Source organism: Phodopus roborovskii, unplaced genomic scaffold, assembly GCF_943737965.1.
Source record: "Phodopus roborovskii unplaced genomic scaffold, PHOROB, whole genome shotgun sequence".
NCBI lineage: Eukaryota > Metazoa > Chordata > Mammalia > Rodentia > Cricetidae > Phodopus > Phodopus roborovskii.
This window is the reverse complement of record NW_026126482.1, coordinates 34,811,898-34,839,785: the sequence shown is the minus strand read 5'-3', so window position 1 is coordinate 34,839,785 and position 27,888 is coordinate 34,811,898. Positions and strand designations below refer to the sequence as shown.

The 27,888-nt window shown below is 40.1% G+C and overlaps 2 protein-coding genes across 2 annotated transcripts; one reads left to right on the top strand and one right to left on the bottom strand.

The window, feature by feature from the left end:
* Window positions 1-186: 186 nt before the first annotated feature.
* On the bottom strand, window positions 187-14,551 carry Acot13 (acyl-CoA thioesterase 13). The gene is made up of 3 exons (XM_051194514.1): window positions 14,325-14,551; window positions 2,218-2,402; window positions 187-476 (listed from the first exon to the last, which is right to left on the bottom strand). Exons 1-3 carry the CDS (start codon window positions 14,403-14,405, stop codon window positions 320-322), a joined length of 423 nt encoding a protein of 140 aa, XP_051050471.1. The 5' UTR covers window positions 14,406-14,551; the 3' UTR covers window positions 187-319.
* Window positions 14,552-14,760: 209 nt separating this feature from the next.
* Window positions 14,761-25,433, top strand: Tdp2 (tyrosyl-DNA phosphodiesterase 2). Its single transcript, XM_051194513.1, has 7 exons — window positions 14,761-15,005; window positions 15,086-15,171; window positions 16,536-16,706; window positions 17,333-17,424; window positions 20,741-20,859; window positions 22,697-22,867; window positions 24,380-25,433. Exons 1-7 carry the CDS (start codon window positions 14,811-14,813, stop codon window positions 24,653-24,655), a joined length of 1,110 nt encoding a protein of 369 aa, XP_051050470.1. The 5' UTR covers window positions 14,761-14,810; the 3' UTR covers window positions 24,656-25,433.
* Window positions 25,434-27,888: the final 2,455 nt, after the last annotated feature.

The window sequence follows — 27,888 nt, the reverse complement described above, 5'->3', positions numbered from 1 at the left end:
AAAACAAGATACTTCAAAAGAAAGACATTCCCACTGGACTTGGTGGCACACACTTAATCATAGCACCAGGGAGGTAAGGAAAGGTGGATCTCTAAGATTAAGGGCAGCCTGGTCTACACAGTTCCAGGATAGCCCTGGGAAAGAGAAAAAAAAAAAAAAAAAAAAAAAAGATAGCCACAACCTTCATACATTTTGGGTTCTTTATTTTCCCAGAAGAAAATACTTCCTTAGTTACTTCTGGTTTTAATATTTCAGAAAGTTGTTTACAAATTATACTCTTAATTGTTGTTGGGCTTCTTCCGGTCACCCTGTTGTTCCCTCAGTTCCCCAGGTGTTTTGTGTGTCTGCCTTGTGCTATTAATTTTCCTGTGGCCTTGTTGGTCAGATCCACTGAGGCAAATGCAAGTGTTTTTCCTTGCTTCAGAATATGTGCTGTGATCACTATTTCTTCTCCTATTTTAGCAGGTGACATGTACCTTGAAAGAAAACATTAAATTATAGTTAGTCATTAAGTAACTGATGAAAGATACTACTATTACCAAGCTTTTGGTATCAGTTTCAACCAGCTGGTCTGAATGTTGATGAACCGACAACATATATAGTTGTCCATCTGTATCCATGAGGATTATTGTAGAAAGACCTGTCCACACCAAACCCATAAATGCTCAGGTCCCTTACATAAAGAAAACATACAAGTCAAGATCCACTTCACAAGCAATTATAGTTTTTAAAAATTATTACGTTTGCATTCATTTTGTGTGTGCTTGCACACATGATGGTGTTTGAGTGAAGGTCAGCAGAAAACTTGGTGTCAGTCTTCTCATTCTACTATGTGAGTTCCAGGAACCAACTGGAAACCATCAGGTTTGGTAGGAAGTACTCTTACCATCTGGCTGGCCCCATTAGTTGTATTTGATGCTGTCCAGATGCCATCTTTAATTATGTGTATACCTCTATGTGGATTGTGGATATGAGTGTCCATGGAGGTGACAAGTGTCAGGTCTCTCTGAGCTGGAGTTACAGGCAGTCTGCTTTGATGTTGTGGATGCTGGGAACCAAACTCAGGTCCTCTACAAGACTGTTAATGCTCTTAACCACTGAGTCACCTCTCCACTTCTTTTTTCCATTTAACACAGAGTCCTCATGGAAAATTAGTCATCAATCTGGTTTAATCATTATGGGTCATTAGCATAAAGTCTCTTTTCTGTCCATCTTCTACATTTTGTCCTGTGATTTGATTACTGAACTCTTAATTTGTTCTCAGGCTTTATAGAACCTTCAGTGTTTTGAAGCTGGGTCTTGCTTTGTAGCCTAGGCTGACCTTGAACTGAAAATCCTCTTGCCTCAACCTCCCAAGTGTTAGGATTAAAGACATGAGCCAACCTGCCTAGCTTTAGAACTCAAGTTTTCTACTGGAAAGTGGCCATTGGAAAAGTGGCTTCTACAGACATTTCCACAATGGTTGAGGTCTAGGCCACACACTGCTCCCTGGTCCTGTCATTTCAGCAGAAGTCATAGGAGAGATTCGGAATCCCTTCCTGGTACGTGTTCACCTTGTTGCAAGATTTTGGTAATATTTAGGGAATGGTCAACGACTTTCCTCCAAATGTCATTCACACTTTTCTTTGGGGGGAGGTGGAAACGGGGAACACAGGGTTTCAGATAGCTGAGACTGGCTCTGAACTCTTCTGATCCTCCAGTCTTTATCAAGTGTTGGGATTACACTTTAATGTTTTGGGTTTTGGGGTTGTTTGTTAAAACGGTTTCACTAAATAGTCCAGGCTGGCTTGGAACTCACTAAATAGACCAACCAGACTGTTTAGGACTCACAGAGGTTTCTTGGCTCTCCAAATTCTGGGATTAAAGGTGTGTCCCACTACACCTGGCAGAAGTGATACCTTTTTTTGTTTCTTAAGATTTCTGTGTAGCCTTGGCTATCCTGGAACTCACTTTGTAGGCAGGGCTGGCCTTGAACTCAAGAGATCTTCCTGCCTTTGCTGGGATCAAAGGAATGCAACACCATGCCCAGTTTACAAGTGATACTTTTAAGGACTGTATGAAAGTTACCAATTATGGATTGAAGATATTTGAAAAAAGGCACTTATGTCTGCCAGCTGTATAGATTTTTGTCATTATCCCCTAAACAATATAGTGTAAGTTATTTGAGACGATTGTCAGTTTTTAAAAAAATCACTGGGATGGTATGTACATACGTACGTTATGTTCATGTCAACACTGACTCCAGGTGCCCCTCTTTCTGTGCACATCAGAGCCACGGTTGATATGCTATCTATTAAGGTTGCTGTCAAGCCTCCATGGAGCGTACCAAGCTTGTTAGTATGCTGTTCTTCCACTTTCATTTCACAAACCACTTTTTCAGGAGCAGCAGAGACAAGTGTCACCTAAATAGTAAGCAAATATATACAAAAAAAAAAAAAAAAAAAAGAACATTAATTTCATGGTATTTGAATAGTTCAAATACATCAGCACAGCAAAAACTACCTTGAAGCTGGAAGCAAAGAGCCACACACCTGTAATTCCAGCATTAATGCCCTCTGTCAGGCACAAAGGGAGGAGGACTTGCATTAAGTACCTGCCAGGGTTATATTAATGAGACCTTAAAAGATACGTATTTTATTTTAAATTATGCATATATATGTGTAAGTATACGCACATGGCATGCAAATTCTGAGCCCATAATAGGATGTAAGGTGTTCTGGAGATGGAGCAACAGACAGTTGTAAGCTAACCTTAGTGCTAAGAACCAAACCCAGGTCCTCTGCAAGATTAGTATGTGGTTTTAACCACAGCGCCATCTCTCTATCCCCCACAGTGAGATTTTTGTCCTTAATTAAAAATGTGTGTGTGTCTTTTGCCTGCATGTATGTCTAGCTCCAAGATCTTGTTTTTAAAAAGTCATTTGAAGAAACAGAATCTGCCTAAAATGGTGTCCTCAGAAATCCAGTTAACTTGCCAGTTAATGGTAGAAATTAACCTTTGTACAATTTATTTTCTAGCTTAACCTAGAAACTCGATTCCCAGAGTAAAGCCTGACAGGAATGCATCCCCAGATTCCTGCCTGCTGCACTGGAGCTTTGAACATGGATGGGTTCCTGGTCTTAACAAAGTCGCCTAGCACTCAGTTGGGATCAGCATGCCAGGGCTGCAAATGAGAAAGAAGGGGGAGGGAACAGGGAGCGAGAGAGAGAGAGAGAGAGAGAGAGAGAGAGAGAGAGAGAGAGAGAGAGAGAGAGAGAGAGAGAGAGAGAGAGAGAGAGAGAGAGAGAGAGAGAGAGAGAGAGAGAGAGAGAGAGAGAGAGAATGTTCAGGGGGAAAAAATGTTTGTTTGCTACTCCTCATCTTGCAGAGTTCACGGATCATTGGGCTTTGAGATGGCTCAGCAGTTAAGAGTACTTGATGCTCTCGCAGAGGACCCCAGTTTCATTCCTAGCACCCATGCAGCAGCTCATAACCACCTGCAACTCCAGTTCAAGAAGATTCTTTTGGCCTCTACAGGCAGCTGCAGGGAAACCACATATAAAATAAAATATAAATCTTAAAGAATTCAGAGTGCTGTGTGTACAAGAATCTCCTTATATTTTTTTAATATTTAAATTTACTTTATTTTTGTGACCAAGCATCTTGTGCATCATGAGTGTGCCTGGTGCCCACTCAAGTAAGAGAAGGCTGGATCCCCTGCAATCGGGTCATGGATGGCTGTGGATCATCATGTGGGGCTGGGAACTGAACCCTGTCCTCTCCAAGAACAACAATCTAAGCCATCCCTCCAGCCCCCCTAGCATCTTCTTGAATATTTGTTTTGAGACAAGTCTTTATTATGTAGCCCTGGTTGGCTTTGAACTCACTGTCTACTCTTGCCTCCTAAATAATAGGATCACAGATCTGCATTAACAGGTTTCTCTTTGGACCTTTTTAATGAACGAACCAACCAACCAACCAATCCCCACAATCTCATATTCTAATCACCAATATAAAGGTTTAAATTGGGCGTTTTCTAGTTTTTATGTAAGTAGTTTCCTACACGAATTAATGAATAGTGCAAAGCAGCTTAAAAAAGAGGATTGGAGCCTGGTGGTTGTGGCGCATGCCTTTAATCCCAGCACTCAGGAAGCAGAGGCAGGCATATCTCTGTGCGTTCAAAGCCATCTTTGTCTATAGAATTCCAGGACAGCCAGAGCTGTTACACAGAGAAACCCTGTCTTGAAAAACCAAACCAAAAAAAAAAAAAAAAAAAAAAAAAAAAAGGGAAGCAAGTGGCAAGTGTTCCTTCTGAGGCCTTTCCATGGTGGTGGCATGGTTTGTCTCCATCATCACCACCACTAGACTTTATCCCCTGTGGTAGAATATTATTTTAAGGTGAGTGACTTATGTTATGTTCACAGTGTTAACTGTGTAGCTGTGATTCTTGGCCTGTTTAAAACAACTGATGGTCTAATAAAGAGCTGAAAGGCCAATAACGAGACATGAGCAAGGATAGATGGGGCTGGCAGGCAGAGAGGATAAAAAGAAGAAGAAATGAGGAGGGAGGAGAGCAAGAGAACAAGGAGAGGAGGATGTCAGGGGTCAGCCATCCAGCTACACATCAATCCATGAAGATTTACAGAAGAGAAAAGCGCAGAGGCAAAAGGTAGACAGGATAATTTATAAGAAAAGCTGGCCAGAAACAAGACAAGCTAAGGCTGGGCATTCATAAGTAATAATACTCTGCGCATGATTTATTTGGGAGCTGGGTGGTGGGCCCCCGAAAAAGACAAAAAAGTAAAAACATCAAAAATAGCCCCCTCCTCTTCTTTCCTCATATCACAGAATTTCTGCAAGCAGGTCATACACTGTGAACACTCCTCACATTAAAATCTTTCACTACTGAGACTTTTGGTTTTCCATAAAAATCTTGCAGTGACCTCTAACTTCTTTCTGATCTTCCCATAAAATCGGGATGTAGAGGTCTTTAGACTTCTTCCTGAGTCACAATTACAGCTTTTACAAGTTTTTATTCTACAGAAGGCCACAAAGGGGGACAAACAGAAATAATATAAGCCACCTCCAACAATGCTGTGTTTTAAACATCAAGTAAATCAGAAGAACAAAAACAAAATAAATGCCAGTTGCCTGTTTATAGTTATAAATGGTTCAGCCACAAGATGTCCTCACAAACCAATAGAATATAGTAGAGAGGCCCAGACTGTAACCCAGCCTTATTTTGTGTGCTAAGCAAGTATTCTATCACTGAACCACACTCAGCATGAGTCTTTAAATGGAGGATTGGCAGGGCAAAAGGAATGAGCTCTTTTTGTTTGAAGAGTATGTCTCAATCTAGTAGTCAGAGCTGAGGGTAACCTTAAACTCCTGATCCTCTTGTCTACCACCAATGTGCCACCACCCCCAACCACACTAATGTGCTGATATATTATTTATGATTTATTAAAGCTGCCTGAAGATTCAGAAAGCAAAGTCAGCCTCAAGCTATAGAGATCAGGCAGTGGTGATACACACCTTTAATCTCAGCAGCCAGAAGCTAGGAGATGGTGGTACACACCTTTAATCCCAGGACTCAGGATTAAGAGGTAGATAGATCTCTGTGAGTTCAAGGCCACCCAGATCTACATAAGAGTGAATCAGCCTAAAAGAGAAACAGTTCACACAAAGATCTCAGCACCTGGGATCACATGCCTTTAATCCCAGCACTAGAGGGGCATAAAGATAGGAGCAAGGTCTTCTGGTAATCAGTATTAGACATTCATTCTCCAGCCACACTGAGGAGAGAAAAACTTTGAAGTCTCAGGATTCTCCAGCCACATTGCGGACAGGCTTCAGTCTTAGGTTTGGGAGAGCTCGTGGATCAGCCATTTCAGTCTGAGGCAGAGGAAGAGCTAGTGCCCAGCTGCTTTGCTTTTCTGATCTTCAGCTTGAAGCTTAAAACCCATTATCAATCTCTAGGTCTTTTATTGTTCATGTTACACACGAGTGAGATTTAAACAAAGCCTGCTTTGAGAGATCTCTGTCTGAATTCAGGGTATGGAAACTAGCAGTGGAGGGATTACTGGAGACAGAGAAAGTAGGCTTGCCTCCCTTATTACTATGTGGCTCAGGTTGCCTTCAAACTCAAGATCACCTCCTTCAGCCTCCTGAGCATGAGAACACAGGTAGCTGCCACCATGACTAGACTGACACAGATTTCTTAAAATAGATACTTTTAAAGTAATGTAAGCCATTATGTACTTATTTTTCTATATCTCACTTTCAAAGCCATGTTTTCATATTGAGGGATTAGGAAAGGCTTAAAGTAAAATGATACCTAAAGTTCTTATAAAGGTCAGGCAGGAAAGCTAGAGAGCCAGTAGTTCTCAGTAGTTCTCAGAGGTCCACTGTTTTCAAAACTGCATTTACCCATTTGTGTGTATGCATGTACCAGAGTGCCTGTGGACATTGAGGACAACTTGCAGGTTGGGCTGTCTTTCCACTACAAGTGTTGCTGAGCCACCTTTCAGCTCAGAAGTTTAGTCCTTAAAAGTTCCCTTTGATTCTGGAACTTTGGTTAAGGTTTTCTACTAGAGAACTTAGCTTTGCTTATTTTAAGGCAGGGGTTGGCTTTTGTTTATTTATTTAGAGACAGGATTTTACTATGTAGTCCAATCCTCCTGCCTCAGCTTGTAGCCCAAGTCTATCCCATTCCCAAGTCAAAATGACTGCAGTAGGTTGGCATGAACTCAGCCACCTCTGACACATTGGACTCCTTGGTTTATCAGAAACACTGCTTTATCTGGGCTTGGTTGTAAACACCGTTAATCTCAGGAGGCAGAGGTAGGTAGACCTGGGAGTTCATAGCCAGCCTAAGCTACACAGTAAGAACTCAGTCTCACAAAAGAAAAATAAACTGTCTTATACGTTTGCACAGGCACATGCAGTCCTCTGTTCCTTTCTCTGTGGCCTTCAACGTTTGTCTCTTGCCAGCATCTTCTACATTCTCATGGATTATGTACATGGGACTCACACTGTCACATCATTTCTGACCCCTCCCCCATCTAACTGCAAATGTTATCTAGCCATGTTCTGAGTCACAAGTACAGCCATTTTTCCCCATTTACTTTCCCAGTGAACTGCCTAATAACATCAATGCTTGATTCACTGACTTAAAAAAAAAAAAAATCACTAAATATTTGGGGTGTGGTAACTCACCTATAACCCTGGCATTTGGAGGTGAGGCAGGAGGATCAAGAGTGCAAGGTCATCCTCAGCTACACAGCAAGTTCAAGGCCAGGAGGCCAGGCTCTATGAGACCCTGTCTCACAAAAATTCAAGTAAAGGCTGGAAAGATGGCTCAGCTGTTAAGAATGTATATTGTTCTTCCAGAAAACAAGAGTTCAGTTCCCAGTACCCACATCAAGTGGCTCACAACTGCCTGTAACTCCAGCTCCAGGGGATCCAATGCCCTCTTCTGCCCTGCATGGGCATCTGCACATACAAGTACATACTCATACACTGACACGCTAATCCACATAATGACAAAATAAAATGCTTTTAAAACCTAAATAAAGCATTGCCTGCCTTAAAAAGTCTCCAGTGTTAGCTGGGTTGTGGTGGCGCATGCCTTTAATCCCAGCATTTGGGAGGCAGAGGCAGCCTGGTCTACAGAGTGAGTTCCAGGACAGCCAGGACTACACAGAGAAACCCTGTCTGGTAAACAAAGCAGTCTCTAGTATCACATTAGATAACCAGAGAGGTAAACTTTTTGCATAAAATACTAAGATGGTCCAGGGAGTCACATACCATTTAACAAATAATTTGATATAAGGATTATTTATTTGTTGTTACTTATGTGTGCACTTTACCCCTGTGTTACACCTCCAGTCCTTAGATAATAATTGTTAACCAGAGATTTAGAGAAAAGCTGCATTCTCTTATACAACAACATATGACATGTCTCAAGGTGAACAAACAATTCCAAGTTCAGGGCAAGGACACAGTATAAATTTAGAAAGGACAAGGTAGTGATTTAACTAATGCGGATACAAGACAAAGTATTTAATTAGCAGCATAGTCAAGATTCCTCAACCTTAGTCCAGTTGCCATGTGGACCGGGTAATTCTTTGTCATGGTACAAAGTATAGAGCACACAGGACATCCCCCACCAGTTGTGTACTGTAGGTTATTGATTAGAACCCCTAGTCTCTACCCTTAGATGCCAGAACATCTGCCTTCTATTCTATGGTAAAAATGTCTCTAAAGTAAAAGTGTCTTCCACACATGACAGAGTCCATATACTCATTAACTCAGTAGCTGTGGTTACCAAAATAAGACCTTTATAGAATCAAGTTGGTTAGCATTCCAGCATGGAGAAAAGTGGCTCATGAGTCCCTATACCAGCTGAAGAGTTATGGGTAGTTGACTGCTTGGGGGGTGAGGAAGAGCTGGCTTTCTTTAAGGGTGGCACCTGGTAGGTCAGCTACACTCCAGGACATGGTCCCACAACTGTAGTATATGGAGAGCAAAAACTGATTCAATGGATTATTTAAAAAAGAAAAAACTGGGTGTGGTGCTGCACACTTTCAATCACAGCACTCAGAAGACAGAGGCAGGAGGGTCTTTGATGAGTTCAATGCCAGCCTGCTCCAGAACAGCCACGACTAGAGATACCTTGTTTCAAAGCCAAAAACAAAGGTGGGGGGCATCAAGTTGGGAGACAGCAGCTAGTAGATCTGGGAGGACTTAGGGGAAGAACTAGGGAATGAATAAGATAAAAATACATTGTATTTATGAAGTTCTCAAAGAATAATTCAATATACAAAAAAAAAAAAAAAAAAAAGTTCTCAGAAAACATACTGCTTTGTAGGACAAAATAGTGCCCAATTCTAGAATTGAAAAGGCCACCTAAAATCTATGAATTATTATAATTGTGTCCTTGGATAGGTCTGGCAACCAAAGGAGACAGCCAGAGGAGGCTGGTGAAAATACCCAAGCCTCAGGCAGCAACCTAGGAGAGGCACTTCGGGCCCTTTAGAGGGTTCCCACCTTCCTTGTAGAGCCTTGAGAGCTGTAAGCACTTAACTGTCATTTATTGAAAAAAAAAGGTCATGTATCGTAGTACTCTTCATTTTTCAAATGTCCCTATAAAGAGGGTATTTAAATAAAGTATACTATTTCTACAGGATGGGATAAGCTTAAAAGAAGAGCCTAGGAATTCTGTTCTGCAGCTGGCCAGAAGCTCTTTTGCAGGCTCTCTAGTATGAATGCATTGTGAAGCTCAGGTTCACTCACCAAGATGTGGTCCTGTGCCTGAGCTCTACTAACGTGGAATGCAGCCTGTGTGCCCTTGTAACTGGATTTCCAAAGCTGCCTAACAATTTGAGAATTTATAATGAAAACAAAATTGAAAGATTTCCTTTAGGAAGCAATCAAAACTTGCAAGGCTGGAGGGAGGACACTTTTTGTTAGCTGGGCTGTTTGCAAGTATAGAGCTTCAGAGATGCAGCAATACTGAGTTCCCACTCACTCTGGGGTGGGCTTTTCAGTGATGTGGTTATCTTTTCAACATCTGTACTCTAATACTCTCACTGGTTCCCTATGTTAGCAGGGTGGTACCCTGTAACGAGTACGGTTTTTCCGCCTGCCGCCTCTGGTCTTGTCATGCTGCCACACCAGCCCCAAATAACACACAGAAACTCTGTATTTGATACAATGCTATTGGCCCGGTTACTTGTTTCTTACCGGCTAGCTCTGCCTTAAGTATTAACCCATTTCTGCTGATCTATGTACTTCTCTTACCGGGGAGCCGGCAGCATACTGCTTTCTCCAGACTCTCCATCTTGACTCCTCCTTACTACTTCCTATTTCCTCCTTGTCTCCTAGTCCCTCCTATCTTCCTTTCCTATTGGCCAACAGTGCTTTATTATTAACCAGTATGAGAAACATATACAGAATGACATCTCCCATCATCTCCTCTTTTCTGTCTAAATAAAAAGAAGGGTTTTAACCTTAGCATAGCAAAATATATTACATAACAGTTATCAAATAAGAATCACAGTTAACAATATTTAGTCCATTAACATTTATCAAGATTAAAAGAAACTATTCTATCATCTATCCTATATTTGTGAGTCCAAAGTCCTATTTGTAACTTATCTGTAAACCTAACTAAGGAAAACTATAACCATAACTATCTGTCTTCAACTCCTTCAAAGACCACAGAAGGATAATATAAGCTCTAGAAATGACAGAGACAACTCACTGCCTGGTCACCCGAAGTTCTTCTGTAATCTTCCATCTTCAGCCCATAGGCCATAGTGTGTCTGGCAGACTCTTCAGCAAAGCAGGAAACTTTAAACTGTCTTCTTGTATTGGCAGTTTGTCAGTCACTTTTCTCTGTATCCTGCAGACTGTCTGGCAGACTCTTCCATGAAGCAGGAACTCTGTAGCAATGTCTATCTTGAATCATCAGTCACTTTTCTGTGGATCCTGCATGTCCAGTTTATACATCACAAAGTCAAACAGTCCAGACAAGAGCAGTATCTTGTCCACATGGCTAGCCTTGCCATATTGAAAGCAAACTTCATAATGCATTTCTTTGATGTCCATCTTCCTTTCTGGTGCAGGTGGTATTGCCAAGAGCAATTATGTCTCACTGTCACGAAAACCCTAAACCACTTTAAATGCCATATTCTGTAGGTCTTTGAAAGGTTTGAAGAATTCCTATCTATCTCAAATACATCTCTGTGTATCTTGAAAAACCTAACTAACTTAACTCTAAACTTTGACTATCATAGATAATTATCTATTATCTGTACTACATTATACATTTCATTTCTAAATGAGCTATATAAACACAATACCTAAACAAAAGAAATATAGATATCACAAAATTGACCTTAAACTGTATCAATAAATGAAAATCCATTCCAAAATGAAGTAAATGAAAATCCATTCCAAAATGAAGTATGCATATCTATACCATAATTCCCTTTTTACCTTTAAAAATAAGTGGCTGTGATCATTACCCATTTATAACCAAGTCCATTTAAATGAAAACAAACATTTATAAATAATATTTGGGAATTTGGGCGTCGTTCTTTCCAAACTACTTCCTGCTGGTAGGGGGCGCTGTCATGGGGATCCTAAGAAGTTGCAGAAATCTTGGCTGTAGTCTGCGAGGCTGCTTTGTCCAAGCTGTTTTGAATGTTGGATCATCAGGAACTGTTTCAGGGGGCCTGGCTTGATCAAACCACATTAGTCTGGAAGGAATCCACAGCTTTTTATTTTCTGTGGAAACAAAAATAGAAATCCTTTTCCCAAGTAACTTGTCCTTGAACTTAAATTTTTGAGTCAAAGCATTTTTAAAATATATAAATTGAATTAATCCAGCAACATTTCCTTTATCAATTGTTATTTTCTCAGCAGTCAAACAATGCAGAGACAACACAATAGCATACAGTAACCAGATTCTCTCTGAGCTTTTCATCTTTATGTGGCTTTATTATTACTCTGTTTCTTTTACTTTTTATTTTTTGAGACAGGGTTTCTCTGTGTAACTCTTATCTGTCCTGGAATTCACTCTGCATACCAGGTTTACTTTGAAATCACAAGAGATCTGCTTGCCTCTGTCTCCCAATTGCTGGGATTAAAGGTGTGTGCCACCACACCCAGTACCTCTTTGTCTATTTAAAACCATTTTTTTTTCTCCCAAGCCTATGTATATTTTAAAACACACTGTAAACCTTTAGAGGTTTTTCTTAATATGAATCTGTCTTTACTGTAAATCTTTATCTTCGTCTGGCCACAAGTCTTTTATCTGGTAAACAACAACATTGCTAAAATGAAAGTCATAGCTGTGTCAGCCGTGGTTTACCAAAGATGGTGGCGGGTACTTTTACCGCCAGCACGGAAAGCTGTGCTCACCGCCTTGGTCTGCGCTGCCACCCAGAAAGCATGCTGCCGGCTTGGAGATGTGGTCACTGCCATTGCCATCTCTCATACACACCAATAAATTGTTAGCAGAGTTTCTTAAAAGCCCTGTGCTTTTTTGCGGCTTTTGCTGAGTCAGGAATCCTCGCTTAAAGGAGCCGCACAAATATCTGCTTGTCTCTTGCAAAGCAGATTCCAACCGAGAAAAATGCTACTACCAAGAAACCTTGCTTGTCTGTGTTCTTTTGTTTCTAACACCGCGTTTTTAAGCTTTTTTTTTTTTTTTTTAACTTAAGTGTAAATTCTTATTAGCCACGTGGGCGCCATTTGTAACGAGTACGGTTTTTCCGCCTGCCGCCTCTGGTCTTGTCATGCTGCCACACCAGCCCCAAATAACACACAGAAACTCTGTATTTGATACAATGCTATTGGCCCGGTTACTTGTTTCTTACCGGCTAGCTCTGCCTTAAGTATTAACCCATTTCTGCTGATCTATGTACTTCTCTTTACCGGGAGCCGGCAGCATACTGCTTTCTCCAGACTCTCCATCTTGACTCCTCCTTACTACTTCCTATTTCCTCCTTGTCTCCTAGTCCCTCCTATCTTCCTTTCCTATTGGCCAACAGTGCTTTATTATTAACCAGTATGAGAAACATATACAGAATGACATCTCCCATCAGTACCCTGGCCGGATGTCTGTTCATTTCTCTCCAGGGAAAGGCACATGATAGGAAAACATGTACCACATGAACATAAAGTGTTCATGTTTTTGTAGTTCAGGTTGGCTTTGAAGTAGGTATGAAGTTGAGGATGAACTTCTGTGTCTACCTCCTTCCTGAGTGTGGCTGGGATTACAGGTGTGTAATCTTTTATGAATCACTAATCAGAAATATATTGGTTGTGGCTGTTTAAACCACAAAAGTAATACCAGCACTCAAGAGACAGAGGCAAGGACGTCAATTCAAGGTCCAGACCAGCCGGGATGCTGTCTCAAAAACAAAACAAAGGAAACCGTAGAAACCACATTATATACATATACAAACCACTATACATAAATATATACTTTAGTCTTAGCTTCTCTGCCTAGATAAAACATAACCACTTATATGGTGTAAATCAAGTTACCAATCACACAATGACTGTTATTAACCTGTGTGGCTGAACAGCCACTTGCTGCTGTCTATAAATACTAAGCTCTTATGGTGTGGCCAGCCATACTGTAAATGTGAAATCTATGCTGATTTCTAAAGATTAAGTATCTAAAAAAATATATTATTTTTTTTCAAAGAAAGGTTAATTGTTTTTTTTGGGGGGTGGAGTGGGATTTGGTTACATAACTAGCTTACAAACACCCCTGCATCAACCGCCCTTATGCTGAACTAAGGTATGAGAATTTTAACTAATTACTCAAAGGCAATCAAATCAATGGCAAAATTATTTCACACAATATAGTCAGATGTGGCGGCACATACTGTTAATCCAAGCACTCAAAGGCAGAGTCTACACATCAAGTTCAAGAACAACTAGGGCTATATAAAGAGACACTGTTTAAATAGAAAAAGAAAAACAAAACAAAACAAAACAAATTACAAAATAGTATAATACCCACAAGGGTGACAATGAAAACTTAAGGAGGAAATGGCTATTGATCCCCAGCAATGGAGGGCCTCCAACCTGCAAGCATGCTGTCAACTACATCCCAATTCTCACAACAGATTTTAAAAAATAACAATTCAAATTTCCTCTTAGAGCAATACATTCTTTTTTGGATAATATTACCTTTCAAAAAGTCACTGTCAAATAATGTCTTTGGATTTTAAATATTTATTTGAAAATATTAAATACGTTTACCAAAGTGTTATCTCCTATTTTAGACAAAAGCCCTGACACTTTATGCACATAAAGGAGGAAGATTTCAAATGCCTGTAGTTGACCAATATTATTTCATGTCCAAATACTTTCCAAATTTCCAAGCATTTTTTCCTTAATTGGAAAAACAGACATTCATGCAATACAACATTTATCAACCTACGTTATAGAGTAAGAACCAGTCTCAAAACCAAGAAACACAACATAGGAACAAGCTGTCCGTGATTGACTTCGGTGCCTCAAACATACTTTGCTTTCATACCTTAAAACAAACAATTCCTATATACTAGTCCTGCCGTCACCAGCGTCCCTTAAATGGTACACTGACTTTTTTCTTGGCTCACTCCAACAATCTGCTGGTGAAAAGACCAAACCTGTGACAGTCATGCTTATTTACGTTTAGATGAGAATCCACGCTCCCTGCGGCGTTTGAGAGGCCACTAAGGTGCGCTTACCAGAGCACTCCACCAAACAGAAATCTCTAACTCGGGTGTTTTATTAGGTTCGTCCCCTTGACCAGAGGCTTCGCCTTACAATACCTTTTCCAAAACTCTATCAAAACCGGGAACTCTGAACAAGACCTTTATCATCTCCCGTACATTCTGTGTCATGCTGCTCATCGTGAACGCAACTCAAGATTCTGGGCTCTGCGGGAATAAACTCTGGGAAGAGACAGACGCTTGCCAAGTACAAGAACATGGAAGGTCAAATCTGCAAGCCCAGCCCGCTTCGCGGCGCGCGGCGGGTGAAGGGTCGCGCGCTCCCGCTGCACAAGTGCTCGGAGCTCGAGCTCCACGGGTTTGTACTCGCCAGGGCTCCGCCGCGCACGCGCAGCCTCCCTGCCCTGCCCTGCCCTACCCTCTCCACGGTGTCGGCGCCTCGCTCGCTGCGCAGACTCGCCTAAGACCTAGGGAGGGCGGTCTTCCCGCCGGAAGGTTGATGCGGAAGCACGCGCACCCGCACGCAACGCGCCTGCTCAGGGCCCGGCGTTTACCGCCGGTCGCGCTGGAAGAGACGCGGCGTTGATGGAGTCCGGGAGCGGTTCAGGTGCGGCGCAACCGGCAGGGCCGGCGGCGGCGCCCGCAGCAGCGGAGACAGAGGAGGAGACCGACCACCGGGTGAAGAGGCGGCGGCTTCAGTGCATGGGGTTTGCGTTGGTGGCGAAGTGCGACACCACGATGGCTCACAACTTCCTGTCCGAGAACGACTGGCAGATGGATGTAGGTTTGCGTGTCCCGCCTCCTCCCTTCTTCCCAGGTGGGCGGAGCGTGCCCTCCATCCTTGTGCCTTTGCTTTACAGAGAGCGCTGAGCGCCTACTTCGAACCGCCAGAGAACGACCCCGCGTGGCCACGCCAGCCTCCCGTGTCCTTCAGATCCGAGGCCTAGTAAGCGCCGGGGGTCGCGGGCAGCTTGCTGGGACGGGGGCCGCCATGGGCGTTAAAAGACTCGACCTGGAAAGGGCTGCCTGCCGGCGCCCCGGGGCTGGGAATCCGAGGGAACGCTTTTCTCCGAAGGACCACGGTCACTTCCAACGAGACTAGCTTTTTTTTTTTTTTTTTTTTTTTTTTTTGTGTGTTTGTTTTGAGACCGGGTCACCCGGTGTAGTCCTGGCTGCCCTGGAACTTGATCTGTGGACCAGGCTGGCCTCAAACTCAGATCTACCTGCTTCTGCCTCCTTAGTTCTGCATTCTTAAAAAATGGTGTTCAGAAGAGTAAAGAAATGTTCCAGTTAAAAGGATATTAAAAGAGATGCTATATTTGTGGTAATGTTGTTCTTAGTGTAGGTTGTAGGGTGTATGTAAGCAAGTCTTCAGGAAAGGATGGAAGTAAGTGGTTTGGAATGAGACTAAGGTAAATAATTGTTATTAAGAAAATGTTAGCATTTGGAGAATTTAGGCTCATAGTTGGTTACAGATTCTGTTTACTGTTTTCAGTTTTGAAAGTAGGTAATTGTTGTAAGAATCGGAAGTTAACAAAGTGCCTGAACCTGACTACTTAGAGGAAAACCATTACATGTGGCTAGGTAGATGGCTAGTGTACATATAGGAGGGACACGTTATGCAGCAAGAAGCCAGAGTCAAGCTTTTGAAACAACTCTCTCCCAGAGAAAAGTGTTCACTCTAAAGACAGACACATGCCAGCATGTGGAGGCAGAGGACAACTTTCAGCTCCATCATGTGGATTCTGGAGGTAGAACTCAGTCCACCTGGCTTGGCAACAAGCACATTTACCCACCGAGCTCTATCTATCTCCAGCCCAATTTTGGCTTTTCTGTAGACTCTCAGGATTTGTCAAAGAATTATTTATAGGATAAGTATCCATTATCTGAAATGCTCGGGCTGAAAAGCTGTTTGAGCTGAGGCAATTCAATTTAGGATATGGATTTTCTGATTAGGAATGATCATTATGTGTCTTCAAATTTAAGGCAACATATAAAGCAAAATTCATGTTGAAGGCATAGTCTGTACAATCTGTTTAGAAGCCAGAGGTAAGATTTGGATTCTTCAGGAGTAGTAGTGTTTGTTGCTCCTTCTTGAGACAGTCTCCCACTGGGACCTTGAACTCATCATTTAAGATAAAACAGGCCTCTCGGGTATCTACTGGTCTCACCCTCCCGGTGTTGAGATTGTAAGCATGCCACAACTTCCAGTATTTAATATGAGTGGGGCTCCAACTGAATTTCTGCCATAGTCCCCAAATATAACTCATAATTTGTAGATTAAAAAAATCTTTATTTTGATCTTGCCAGTGTTGATCTAACCAACGAGGATGCAAATGATACCACCATTTTAGAAACCAGTCCTTCTGGACCTCCTCTAGAAGATAGCAGCATTATCTCTTTCATTACCTGGAATATTGATGGACTAGATGGAAGCAATCTGCCAGAGAGGGCTCGAGGGGTGTGTTCCTGCTTAGCTTTGTAAGCATTGTCATTTATGTGGTAGTGACTGTGATAAGTGTTTTAATGGTTCTGCAAGGCAACAGTTCAAATTTGTGTGCTTGAAATTTTGGCTTTAAGGTCAGCTCAAGAATAAATATCAGAGTTGGGGTGTTTGGGTCTACAGAGGGCCTTGGAACACCTATTTATACTAATGTGTTCTACAATTAAGTTTTACATGGTAAGTTTTATCTATAATTACTGCTATGAAATGAAAATTTCTGGCCTTGAGCTTTGTGACTAGGTAAAGCACTGAAGTTCTCTGGAGCTGTTGGCACTAAACAGCTTTTTAAGAGAATCTGAAGAAGTAACAGTGTATGTATAACCACTGAAAACTCTCAGTGTAGTATATGTAATGTTTTGTTTTAATTCCACTGGGGTGATGTGTAGTGGAGTTGCCTGAATTAAGCCTAGTTAGGCAAGTATTCTGTCTTCCAGCCCATTTTTAATTGGTCACTATGGTATTGTGTAGTAAATAATACAGATAAAGGTCAGCATAAGTAACAAGTACTAGGGGTTTGGAGGGTAACAGTTTTCCTATATGTTTTGGAATTTTCTTTAGCAGAAAATGATACACTAATGTTTTTTTTATTGATTGTTTTAATTAGATATAGTCCAGATGTGGTATTTCTCCAGGAAGTTACTCCTTCATATTGTGCCTACCTAAAGAAGAGAGCAAGCAGTTACAAAATTATTACAGGTAATGCTTCTCTTTTCTCTCTGAATTGCGTTTTTGAAAAATAGGTCAATGAAGGGAAAAAATCAAAGGTGGGCTGTTAGATCAAGAAAGGGCACAAATAGTTTGAGGAAAATAAGCAAGACATGGAGACGTGATACTTAAAAGATTTATAGATTATTTTACAGTTTAATGTTAATAAATGAAAAAGTGATTGAAATGATTTTTCTTTTTTTAAGATTTATTATGTATGCAGTTCTGCTTTTATTTATGCCAGAAGAGGGCACCAGATCTCATTATAGATGGTTGTGAGTTACCATGTGCTTGCTGGGAATTGAACTCGGCCTCTGAAAGAGCAGCCAGTGCTCTTAACTACTTAGACATCTTTCACACACACTGTTTTTTTTTTTTTTTTTTTTTTTAAAGATTTATATGAGTATTTCTTTTTAGAAAAACAATTCTAAAATTTCAGACTTGTATATTTGATAAAATTGAATTTCTAAAAATTCCTTTTGTTTGTTTTTCCCAGGGTTTTATGCATGGTAAATATATTCTCTGCTGCCTTGCTACATAAACATACCTATCTCAGTTGTTAAGAATTTTAAGTGAATAACCATGTGCTGGTTATGTTCTCAAAAAAAGTCGTTAATTTCTTTTAATTTTTTTGTCCCTTTTCTAGTATAATTTTAGTTTGTAATTTGTAATTTTTTTTCTCATTTTGGTTTTGCTAATATGCTTGAAATAGCAGACCACATCTCATAATTGGTAACTAAGTACTTTTGACTTTCAGTTTTACATGATTTGCACTGGATTCCTAGGTGCTAAGAAGAAAGCTCTTTATTTGTGCCCCTCTCTTTGTTGGATTTCTATCACGAATGACTTTGGGGATTCTTTCTGTCTCTTATTTTGGATTTTGTGTTCTGCATCCTATGCTTCTCCCCTCGTTTTGTTTTGTTTTGTTTTTTCTCTTTTTTTTTTCTTCATCACAGCCTTGTTTGTTTGTTTATTTGTTTTCTTTTAAACAGTGTCTCACTATGTACCTCTGGCTTTCCTTTCCTCACTATGTAGACCAAGCTGGCCTTGAAATGGCAGAGCTTCATCTTCTGCCTGTGCTGGGATTAAAGGTGTGTGTCACCACACCCAGCTAGAGTCATTTTCTCCTTGGTTAGTACATGGGTAGTGGAGTGGGGTTTTTGTTTGGTTTTGTATATGTAATCCTACCATATTTGAAAATATCTGTATAGGAGTTTTGTAGTTAGTTGAGTGGACATACGTTTCTAGGTAGTAAATGTTTTCTGAGTTTGGAAGCATTGATTCAGTGACTTTGGTTTCTGAGAATGGTCAGTCTGCTGCCATTGTGATTCTGGCCTTTCCCTTGTCCGTTCTCTGGAAGTTTGAGGACCTCAGTTTGAAACCCTGGTGTTTTTTCTACCTTTGCTTCATTTATTGTACCCAGTGATTGTAGGCGGGTTTGGTTGGAGGCTTGGAAGGTTTCCCATTTCCCCTTCCCTCTTCATCTACTTTTCCTTTTTTCATTCTTTTCATATCTTCCCCATGCTTCTTCCTCCCTCTTTTATTTTTTTCCCTTTCTCTTTTTTTTGAAAGCTTTATGTTATAAAACTCCATAAATCCTTTATTTTCCATAGTTTTCATCAATTTTCGTATTTAATTTCTTAGACCACTTGTTCACAGTTATGGCATGTATACTTTTTGGATGCAGTATCTTCTCTGAATGCATTGCTCTGTTTTTCTGTTTTAGGTTTTAATGTTTTTGATTTGGTGAGCCACGCTCCTTTATTATATGTATAGGTGTTCTACCTGTATGTATGTATGCATACATGTACGCTTATATGCCTGGTGTCCACGGAAGGCAGAAGAGGATGTTGGATTCCCTGGAACTGGAATTACAGATGTTTGAGAACTGCTCTGCTCTTCAGGGTCTTCTAGAAAAGCTGCCCTCACTCCTTTGAGCTGTCTCTCCAGCCCTTACTGTATTTCTTTGATTAAAGGAGAGGAGTTGAGAGTGAGCTCCTGAAGAGAAGATGCTGGTATTTTGTTTTTGAAATCTATTAGAAGCCAGCCCATCCTGTTTTTGTGATGGCCTTTCTTGCTTTTGAGAAGCTCTCTATGTTCTTGAACTTGGAAAACCTCCTGCCTCCTTCCTCCAACTGCTAGGATTGCATGAGTACCCTGCAACATCCAGCTTCATTTTCTCCTTTTTGTTCTTTTTAGTTGTGTTATGTTGATATTTTCATGTCACCATAAACCTGCTCCTTATGTATAGGGATTTTTCACTCTTGGTTCATATTTAAATTCCCAACCCCTGTTAAAACTTGTTAGTTTATTATCCCCGAGAAAGGCAAAGTACTGCACTATACTAATAGAAAGTATATTATTTGTGTAGCCAAATGGCCTTTAATCTGAGGCCATTCTTTTTCCTAAAAACGATTTCCTAAATTGGGTATGGGGCAACTCATTCCCTTTTCTCTGCCAAACAGCTGAGCAGCAGATATTCAGTATTTTGACAATGAAATATGTTATCTACAAATGTGTTGGACTGCATGGCTATCCTGGGACTCAAATGTCCTGCAGGTTTGATACAATTTGTAGCACCTCTAAAACTTAATTTAAGAAAAAGGTAATTGCTTGGCTGTGAGGAACTGGGGGAGACATGCGGGCCATGTTTATTCTGTGGCCAGACCTGAACAGGCCCTTCTATACTAAGCTCTCAGGCTCATGCCTTCATAGTGATTTTATGTTCCAGTATTACCAGACTTAGGTTGAACACATGCACCAGCTTGCTTTTTGTGGTTTTCTGCTAATGCACTCAAATGGTTTCTCTTTGTTCTCATAAACTGTCTTACTACTTACCCACCTGCTTTCTTTAAGAAAAACTTGGAAGCATTGATTCACTGACCTTTTGATCCTACTCTTTTTTGTGGGCTTCTAGCTTTTCAGTATTCTCAATTTTTCACAGGAGACAGTTACTTTTAGTTTCTATGCCTCTTTCTTCCTACCCTCCCATTCCTTCCTCTTTCTCCACCCCTTCCCTGTTCCTTCTGGGTACATATCCCAGGGCCACACACATAATAAACAAACATCATGCTACTGGAGACATCTCCTATCCCTATTTGCTCCTATTTAAATAGCATTTGTGTCTCTTGTTAAACTGTGATAAGGGACAGAGAGACATACACTTGATTGACTTTAGAATGGAATCTCAAAGATTCGATCCCATTTAAATAATGTTGCTGCTTGTAACAGTAGAGGAGCTTGTGGTAAAGTGAAGATAGTGCTGACCTCCCCTAAATTCTTTATTCTTTTCCATAAATGTTTGAAGGTAATGAAGAAGGATATTTCACAGCTATACTGTTGAAGAAAGGAAGAGCAAAATTTAAAAGTCAAGAGATTGTTCATTTTCCAAATACTAAAATGATGAGAAACCTTCTGTGTGTGAATGTAAGTTTAAGTTTAAGGTGTTTTTTGTTTTGTTTTGTTTTTGCAGGAATTACAAATTAATTTGTCCCTTACATAGATACTCTTTTTTGGTATTAGTGTATGTGTGTCAGTCGAGACTTTTGGACTCAGTTCTCTCCTTTTCCCACAGGTTCCAGGAGTCAACTCAGATTGTCAGGCTTTTGTGCAGGGGCTCTTACTGCTGAGCCACATCACTGGGACAATTCTTAAGTCCTATCTGTGTGCATCTGTCTATAAGTGTGGAAGTCAGAGAACAACTTTTGGGAGTCATTTTTCTCTTTCCACTGGTTCTGTTTGTTGATCTCAGGTCATTAGTTTGTTGAAGCAAGTGATTTACCCACTGAGCCAGCTCATTGACCCTTTACATGCATGTTTTAAATAGTCTTAGAATACTTAGATTTCCACATAATTTTAGATACAAACTAATCCAAGTTATATTCTTAAACCAGTTAAATTTTATTTTATTTTTTTTTTTTTTATGAAAATAGCAACATTTGGCTGAAGAGAACATTTGTCAAGTAATTTGTTAACAGAAGAGCAATGAGAAAAATTAACACTGTGCATAGCTCTAAGGAACACTAGCACTTTGGTTAATGGTTGAAGGGAGGCCTGGTAGTGGGAGTATGAAGTAGCTAGTCTGTAGGTTTGGAGTTAGGAGTTAAATGAATGTGGTAGGCTTGCTTTCTTCAATTCATGCATGCACCCTGTGGAAGTGGAAACACCCATCACAGACCTTTGCAAGTTACAACAAGGTTTAACCTGTGGGTGTGAGTGAGCTTTATGTTCATGTTAGTGTGATAGATACTTAACTTTTCTCGATAGTGTGACAGTGTGACAAAAGCTGTCTTAAGGGTTTATTTTGGCTCATAGTTTGAGGATACTGATGTCATGATGAGTGACTAAGGCAGGATCAGCTAGTCACATTGTGTCCACAGAGCAAGAAAGCAGAGCAATGACTGCTAGTGTTCACTTCCCTTTCCCCTTTTCATTCAGTTTAAGACCCATCTCACACCGGTGCCTTTTACATTTAGGGTGGGCCTTTCCACCTTAACTAATCTGAAATATTTCTCAGACATTCCCAGAAATTTTCTTCTAGGTCATTCTAGATCCTATAAAACTTGCAGTCAGTATTAACCATCCTGGGTGTGGGAAGGCTATAGAGTATGACAGGAGGTTGAGAAGTAGGCAGGATCTAGATTGTAAGTTTGACTGAATTGGATGATTCTGCAGGCTTTGTAACACAATTTACTAGTATCTTAATTGCAAGTGATTTTTAGTATTTGTGCCAGGCCATTAATGGAGCAATAATAAGAATTGTCTCTGATTGCAAATAACTTTTGGCTTCATGGAAAGGGGGAGTAGCTGTCCTTTTCCTTCATTTTGGGGCTTTTTTGTTGTTTGGATTTTGGTTTTTTGAGACAGGGTTTCTCTGTGTAGCTTTGGAGCCTGTCCTAGCACTTGCTCTGTGGACCAAGCTGGCCTCAAACTCACAGGTCCACTTCCTCTGCATCCCCAGTGCTGGAATTAAAGGTGTGTACCACCACTGCTCGGCCAGTTTGGGATCTTTTATATTGGTCTTTTTACCTTGAGCCTTCAATGGCTTGGATACTGGGGAAGGGGCAGGTATTATATGAATAGTTCTTGCTAAATAGTTGTCCTGAGTGGGGTTGGCACCTTGTGCTTCTTTTCATCTAGGCTAGTGCTGTCTATATGGTTTCAGTTGAGTAAATAAATCCTAGTTGATTGACTAGTCTGCTGTTGATTCTGTTACTACCACTAGTAGTCAGTGGCCTGTTAAATTTTAATTATCCTGTTGTAGGCGAGTGTGGGTGGAAATGAATTTTGCCTTATGACATCCCATTTGGAGAGCACCAGAGAACATTCTGCAGAAAGAATAAGTCAATTAAAAACGGTTTTTCAGAAAATGCAAGAGTCTCCAGATTCATCTACTGTTATATTTGCAGGAGATACAAATTTAAGAGATCAAGAAGTAAGTAACAGAGTTGGTTCACTGTTTGTGGGGAGATTATTGCTGTGAAACCTAATTTGGGTTCCTTCTACCAAAGGTAAGGACTTTGAAATACACAGTAGAAAATACTGTGTAGTATTTGTATAAAAAGAGGCCTTTACACTATTAAGGGAAATTCTACTACATGTGGCACAAACAATACAAAACAATATATAAGTTGGATAAATAAGTATTAGAATAAATTAATAATTAGAAGAGGTTTAAAAAGATTGAGGATATTTGTAGCATCCCTCAGTCCTCTTCTGAGTTGAAGCCAACTTTTTAAAAAACTTTTTGATAGTAGAACCTAGGGCCTCCTACATGGTAGGCAACACTACTGCCAACACTACTGTCCTATACTTCTGTGATTATTCATTTTTATTCTAAGTTTTATTCTGCATATTTAGATTTTTCAGATAAAAAATTATTAGAATTTAATTTTGTGTGTGTGTACGTGGTAGTCAGCACATGTTTTCCCTGGGATGGAACTAAGGTGTTAAGGTTTGGCAGTAGGAGCTTAGACCAGTTGAGCCTTATCATTGGCCCCAAACTTTTGAGATTTTAATAATGACAAAAGAAATACAGTCATACTAATGGTTGACAGAATGTAGTAGTGCAGTATCTGAACAAAAATGTTGCTGTGTCATGACTCATCACCCTTTTACCCCATACTCCTGACATTGCTGTGATCAATTCTGAAGCAAAATCTCTCATAGTTTAGTTTAGATACATTGGGAGTTTTCAGAACCTCAGAAAATCAAATACATGATTACCATGTGATCTGCCATTCCTACTTTCAGTAATAGACCATAGTAAAGTCAGGGACTGGAAAAGATGTTTGTACACTTGAGTTCATAGCATTGTTGTGTACAAGATCCAAACATTCAATTAACTGTTACTGGTTAGTTAGAAATACTTTATGTACCTAGGTTGGCAGTGCACACCTTTAATCTTGGCGCTCAGGAGCCAGGCAGTGCTGATGATACATTACTGTCAGTCTATTGAAGGCCCTGAAATCTTGCACACAAATGATTAAAGTGGTTAGGTTTGTGTGCTCTGCCATACATGAAAAACTTTATTTTTCATGCTGGAGATCGAACCTGGTGTGTTACCAACACTAACCCTGTACTTGACTGGTATCCTAACAGCTCACAAAATATGAAGTTGTGTAATATGAAAGGGAAAGAAAAACAATATTATTAGGGTTTGGTTTGTTTTTTGTATGTTGATTTCCCCCCCCCCCCATGTGATTTCCAGGCCTAGTAGTAGTATATGCCTTTAATCCCAGCACTTGGGAAATAGAGTCAGGTAGATCTCTGAGTTCAGTGCCAGCCTATTCTATATAGTGGATTCTTGAGAAACAAAACAAAACAAAAAAATATTTAAAAATAACGTAAAAAGTTACATTTTAGGTTATAGTATCAAACACCTTTTAAATTGGTGGGTGGAGTTGTAAATATATAAACTTTACATGGTATTCTTTCTCTTTTCCAGGTTATCAAATGTGGCGGTTTACCTAACAATGTTTTTGATGCCTGGGAATTTTTGGGCAAACCTAAACATTGCCAGTATACATGGGATACAAGAGTAAATACTAATCTCGGGATTCCTGCTGCTTGTAAGCATCGCTTTGATCGAGTATTTTTCAGAGCAGAAGAGGGCCACCTTATTCCTCAAAGTTTAGACCTTGTTGGGTTGGAAAAACTGGACTGTGGTAGATTTCCTAGTGATCACTGGGGTCTCCTGTGCAACTTAAATGTAGTACTGTGAAAAGCTTTCCAAATGTGAGCTTCACATGTTTACAGTAGTTCTGGATCTGTACAGATCTCAGCCTTTCAGGAAAGCTAGGTTTAACACAGAAGAATTAATAAACTGGATCATTAGTACAGCAAAAACAGTTATAGTTTACTTTGTAGCTTGTGTTTTAAGAATTAAGAATTGATGTTTGTTATCAAAGCACGCTTTTGTTCAGAATGTGTCTATCTAAAAGGACACAGCCACTCAGCTTGAAACAGTGCGCATTGCTGTCATCCGGACTTCACCACGTAGTGGCCACATTGTCTCAGGGCTAACATTCATAACACTATTGCTTCGCTCCAAAATAATATTAGACCATTTTATTAAGAGAAAAAGTAAGCTACTGAATTCTTAAGACTGCATTGTGTCGTATGTTTTGTAAGTTCAGAAAACTTAAATGACAAAGCCCTGACCATTTGCAGTAAAGTAGATGACAGATGTATATTAGACGGTTGTGACATGAGTCAAATTTGTGCTTTGAGTTCTGTTCTGATGATAATGTTAGGGTTTTTTTGTTTGTTTGTTTGTTTGTTTGTTTTCCTGATAAGTTAAGCTTGCTAATGATTACACCCAGCTTAAGCTATATGGGAATTTTTTTCTTACAGAAAAATTGATGAAGTAAAGTAACCTTTTGGTTTTGTTACTGGTAAGGTGGAAATACTTTCCAGGAAGTGAGCAAAAGATACATTTTTTAAAATGTTCTGTAAAGAAAAAAAAGTGTCTGTAAATAAAGTATTTTCCTTGTTTGTAGGCTGAGTATAATTTCTCTGTCCATGATGGGATTTGTTGTTCTACTGCCATTGGAAAAACAGCCTCGAATTTTGCTTTTCAGTGGATATCACCAAGAAATCTCTGTGTTTTATTATATTAAATCCCTAGCGCTATGAAAGTTATCTCAGGAGGATTGTTATTAATTTAAGGCTACCCTGGGCTACAGAGTAAGACCCAGACAAAAACAAAAGTTTAAATTTGAAACGGCAGTGTGATGCACCTATTTTAGCAGTGTAGTTGTGGAGGAAGATGGTGCTTGCTCATTTGGTAGAATTTGATAGAATTTAGAAGATCACAATATGAAATGTGTGATGTATTATTATACTATTAGACCATTAGTTTGTATAAAAACTTTCAGTGTAATTTCTGTTATGTACGTACATGGAATGCTTTTCTTGTTTATCACTTCTGACAAAATATAAGTAAGGAGTATAGACATACAGATTAAGATACATGGGACGTGGTTAAATATAAGTTAAATTTATTCAAGGAGGAATTACTTACATTAGAAACCCACTCCAAGGATCCACACCAGGCAACTCTCTGTGACCCGACTGGAAACAAGAAAGCAAGCTGGGGTTCAGTACTCCAGACCTAGCTTTCCCTCATCACATCTGCGCCTCCGACCATGCTCAAATGGGTGTGGTCAGTGCAACAGCTGCAGATGGGGTAGATAATCTCAGTACAATTACCCCTTTTAGTCTAAAATGATTTAGGCTTGATACAAACCCATATACAAAGACAGCAAGTATCAAGTATGGTCTAAGAGAAGGAAATGTAAGAACATAGACTCTTAAGACCTATTGCCAGTGAAGCAACAAGAGCAAATGGCAAGAACTACATATACAGTCCTAGGGTAAAGGCATCACAGAGATTGCTATAGAGTTGTCCTAAGCTGGAAAGTTTAAGTCTTATATCTAAAATTTCTATCTAGGAAGAGAGAACAATAATCTTGACAGTCTAATATTCAACCTCATCAAAGACCTGAGAAGGAAGATAACAATTCTAAGGTAGGCAGGAAGTGCAGGTGAGCAATTTCCAAAAGATAGACAGAAACAGGCCACCTGGACAGTTGCCCAAAGTCTTATAGTAGGAGGGGCATCCAGCTTTGGCTAAGGCTTAGAGTATCTGACAGACCAACACAGAAACAGGGAGGTAGAAAGGCTGGCTTACCCTGACTTGACAAGGTTTAGCAGTCTCCTGCAAGCACAGTAGGACAGCGTGTCCAAAGTCAGCCATTTCTGGTGGGGGCAGTTCTTTGCCCAAAGGCCATTAGCTGAGGAGAGAATGGACTCCAGAAGTGAAATCAGTGCCCAACATACCTTGGGTGCTGTCAGGAGCAATAATAGTGTCTCATGTCAACGGAGTACTAATATTAAAACATTTAAATGCCATATTCTGCAGGTCTATGAAGTGTTTGAAAATCAAAATCTATATCTTACTAATCTCATAGATATAAGAAATGTGGGTGAGAATATCTGTAGTTCTTGGGAACCTAGCTGTACAAAGGCTGAAGTTTCCCAAAATAATTTAGCAAGGACAAAAACTTTAAAAATTTAACTATATACATATATATTTCTCACTAACAGATACAACTGAAATGTCTCAAGTACAGGTAGAACTGTAAAATGCAATATGATAAAATATCCTAAGTTGTATCATGCAAAATATATACATCAAAATAGTTTTATATTTATGCGCAAAACAAAAACAGAAGACCCTAAACAGTCAACATACAAAAATCTAACAACTTGTCTATAGCTAAATTGCTAAAGTTCACTAGAAAATTATGTAAATCTACCTATATCCTATCCTAACCATACCTTTCCTGTTCATACCCTAAACTTATCCAAAAGAGATACCACCATCTTCTGAACATCACCTTTCATACCCAACCCTCAACTAAAAATCTGTGGGTTCATACCCGACTTCTGGTACCAGATGTAGATGCACAGACTAAGACACACGGGATGTGGTTAAGCATAGGTTAAATTTATTCGGGGAGAAGTCACATAAACAAGTTCCCACTCCAAGGGTCAATACCAGGCTACTGTCTGAGTGGAACTAAGAGAGCAAGCTGGGGTCTGGGACCCCAGACCTAGCCTTTACCACCCCCTTCCATCACGTCCGCACCCATTTGGGTGTAGTCAGTGCAACAGGTGATGAACAGTTTTCAAATAAACATTGGAGAACGTAGTAAGTTGTATCTTGACTTTTTATTTGGACAGGAAACAATCTCTTACCTTTAGTGAAATTCCAACTCGCAATCGGTGGCAGACAAGTACTCTGTCATTGAGCTACATCATGAGGCCAATGATTTTAGCTGTGCCTCCCCGCCCCCCACCTTTGCTAAGCACAGTTTTTGCCATCCATGTGCAGTGTACAATGTATTTTAACCTTGTTGAACTTGAGTTTGTCCTTTCTCCAAAATAAGA

Coding starts and splice junctions, on each gene's coding strand:
- Tdp2 (XM_051194513.1), top strand. CDS start 14,811: ATGGAGTCCGGGAGCGGTTCAGGTGCGGCGCAACCGGCAGGGCCGGCG. Junction 16,707..17,332: donor GTGTGTTCCTGCTTAGCTTT/GTAAGCATTGTC, acceptor TGTTTTAATTAG/ATATAGTCCAGATGTGGTAT. Junction 17,425..20,740: donor CAGTTACAAAATTATTACAG/GTAATGCTTCTC, acceptor AAATGTTTGAAG/GTAATGAAGAAGGATATTTC.
- Acot13 (XM_051194514.1), bottom strand. CDS start 14,405: ATGAGCAGCATGACACAGAATGTACGGGAGATGATAAAGGTCTTGTTC. Junction 2,403..14,324: donor TTGATAGAGTTTTGGAAAAG/GTATTGTAAGGC, acceptor CTTACTATTTAG/GTGACACTTGTCTCTGCTGC. Junction 477..2,217: donor AGTGTTGACATGAACATAAC/GTACGTATGTAC, acceptor TTTTCTTTCAAG/GTACATGTCACCTGCTAAAA.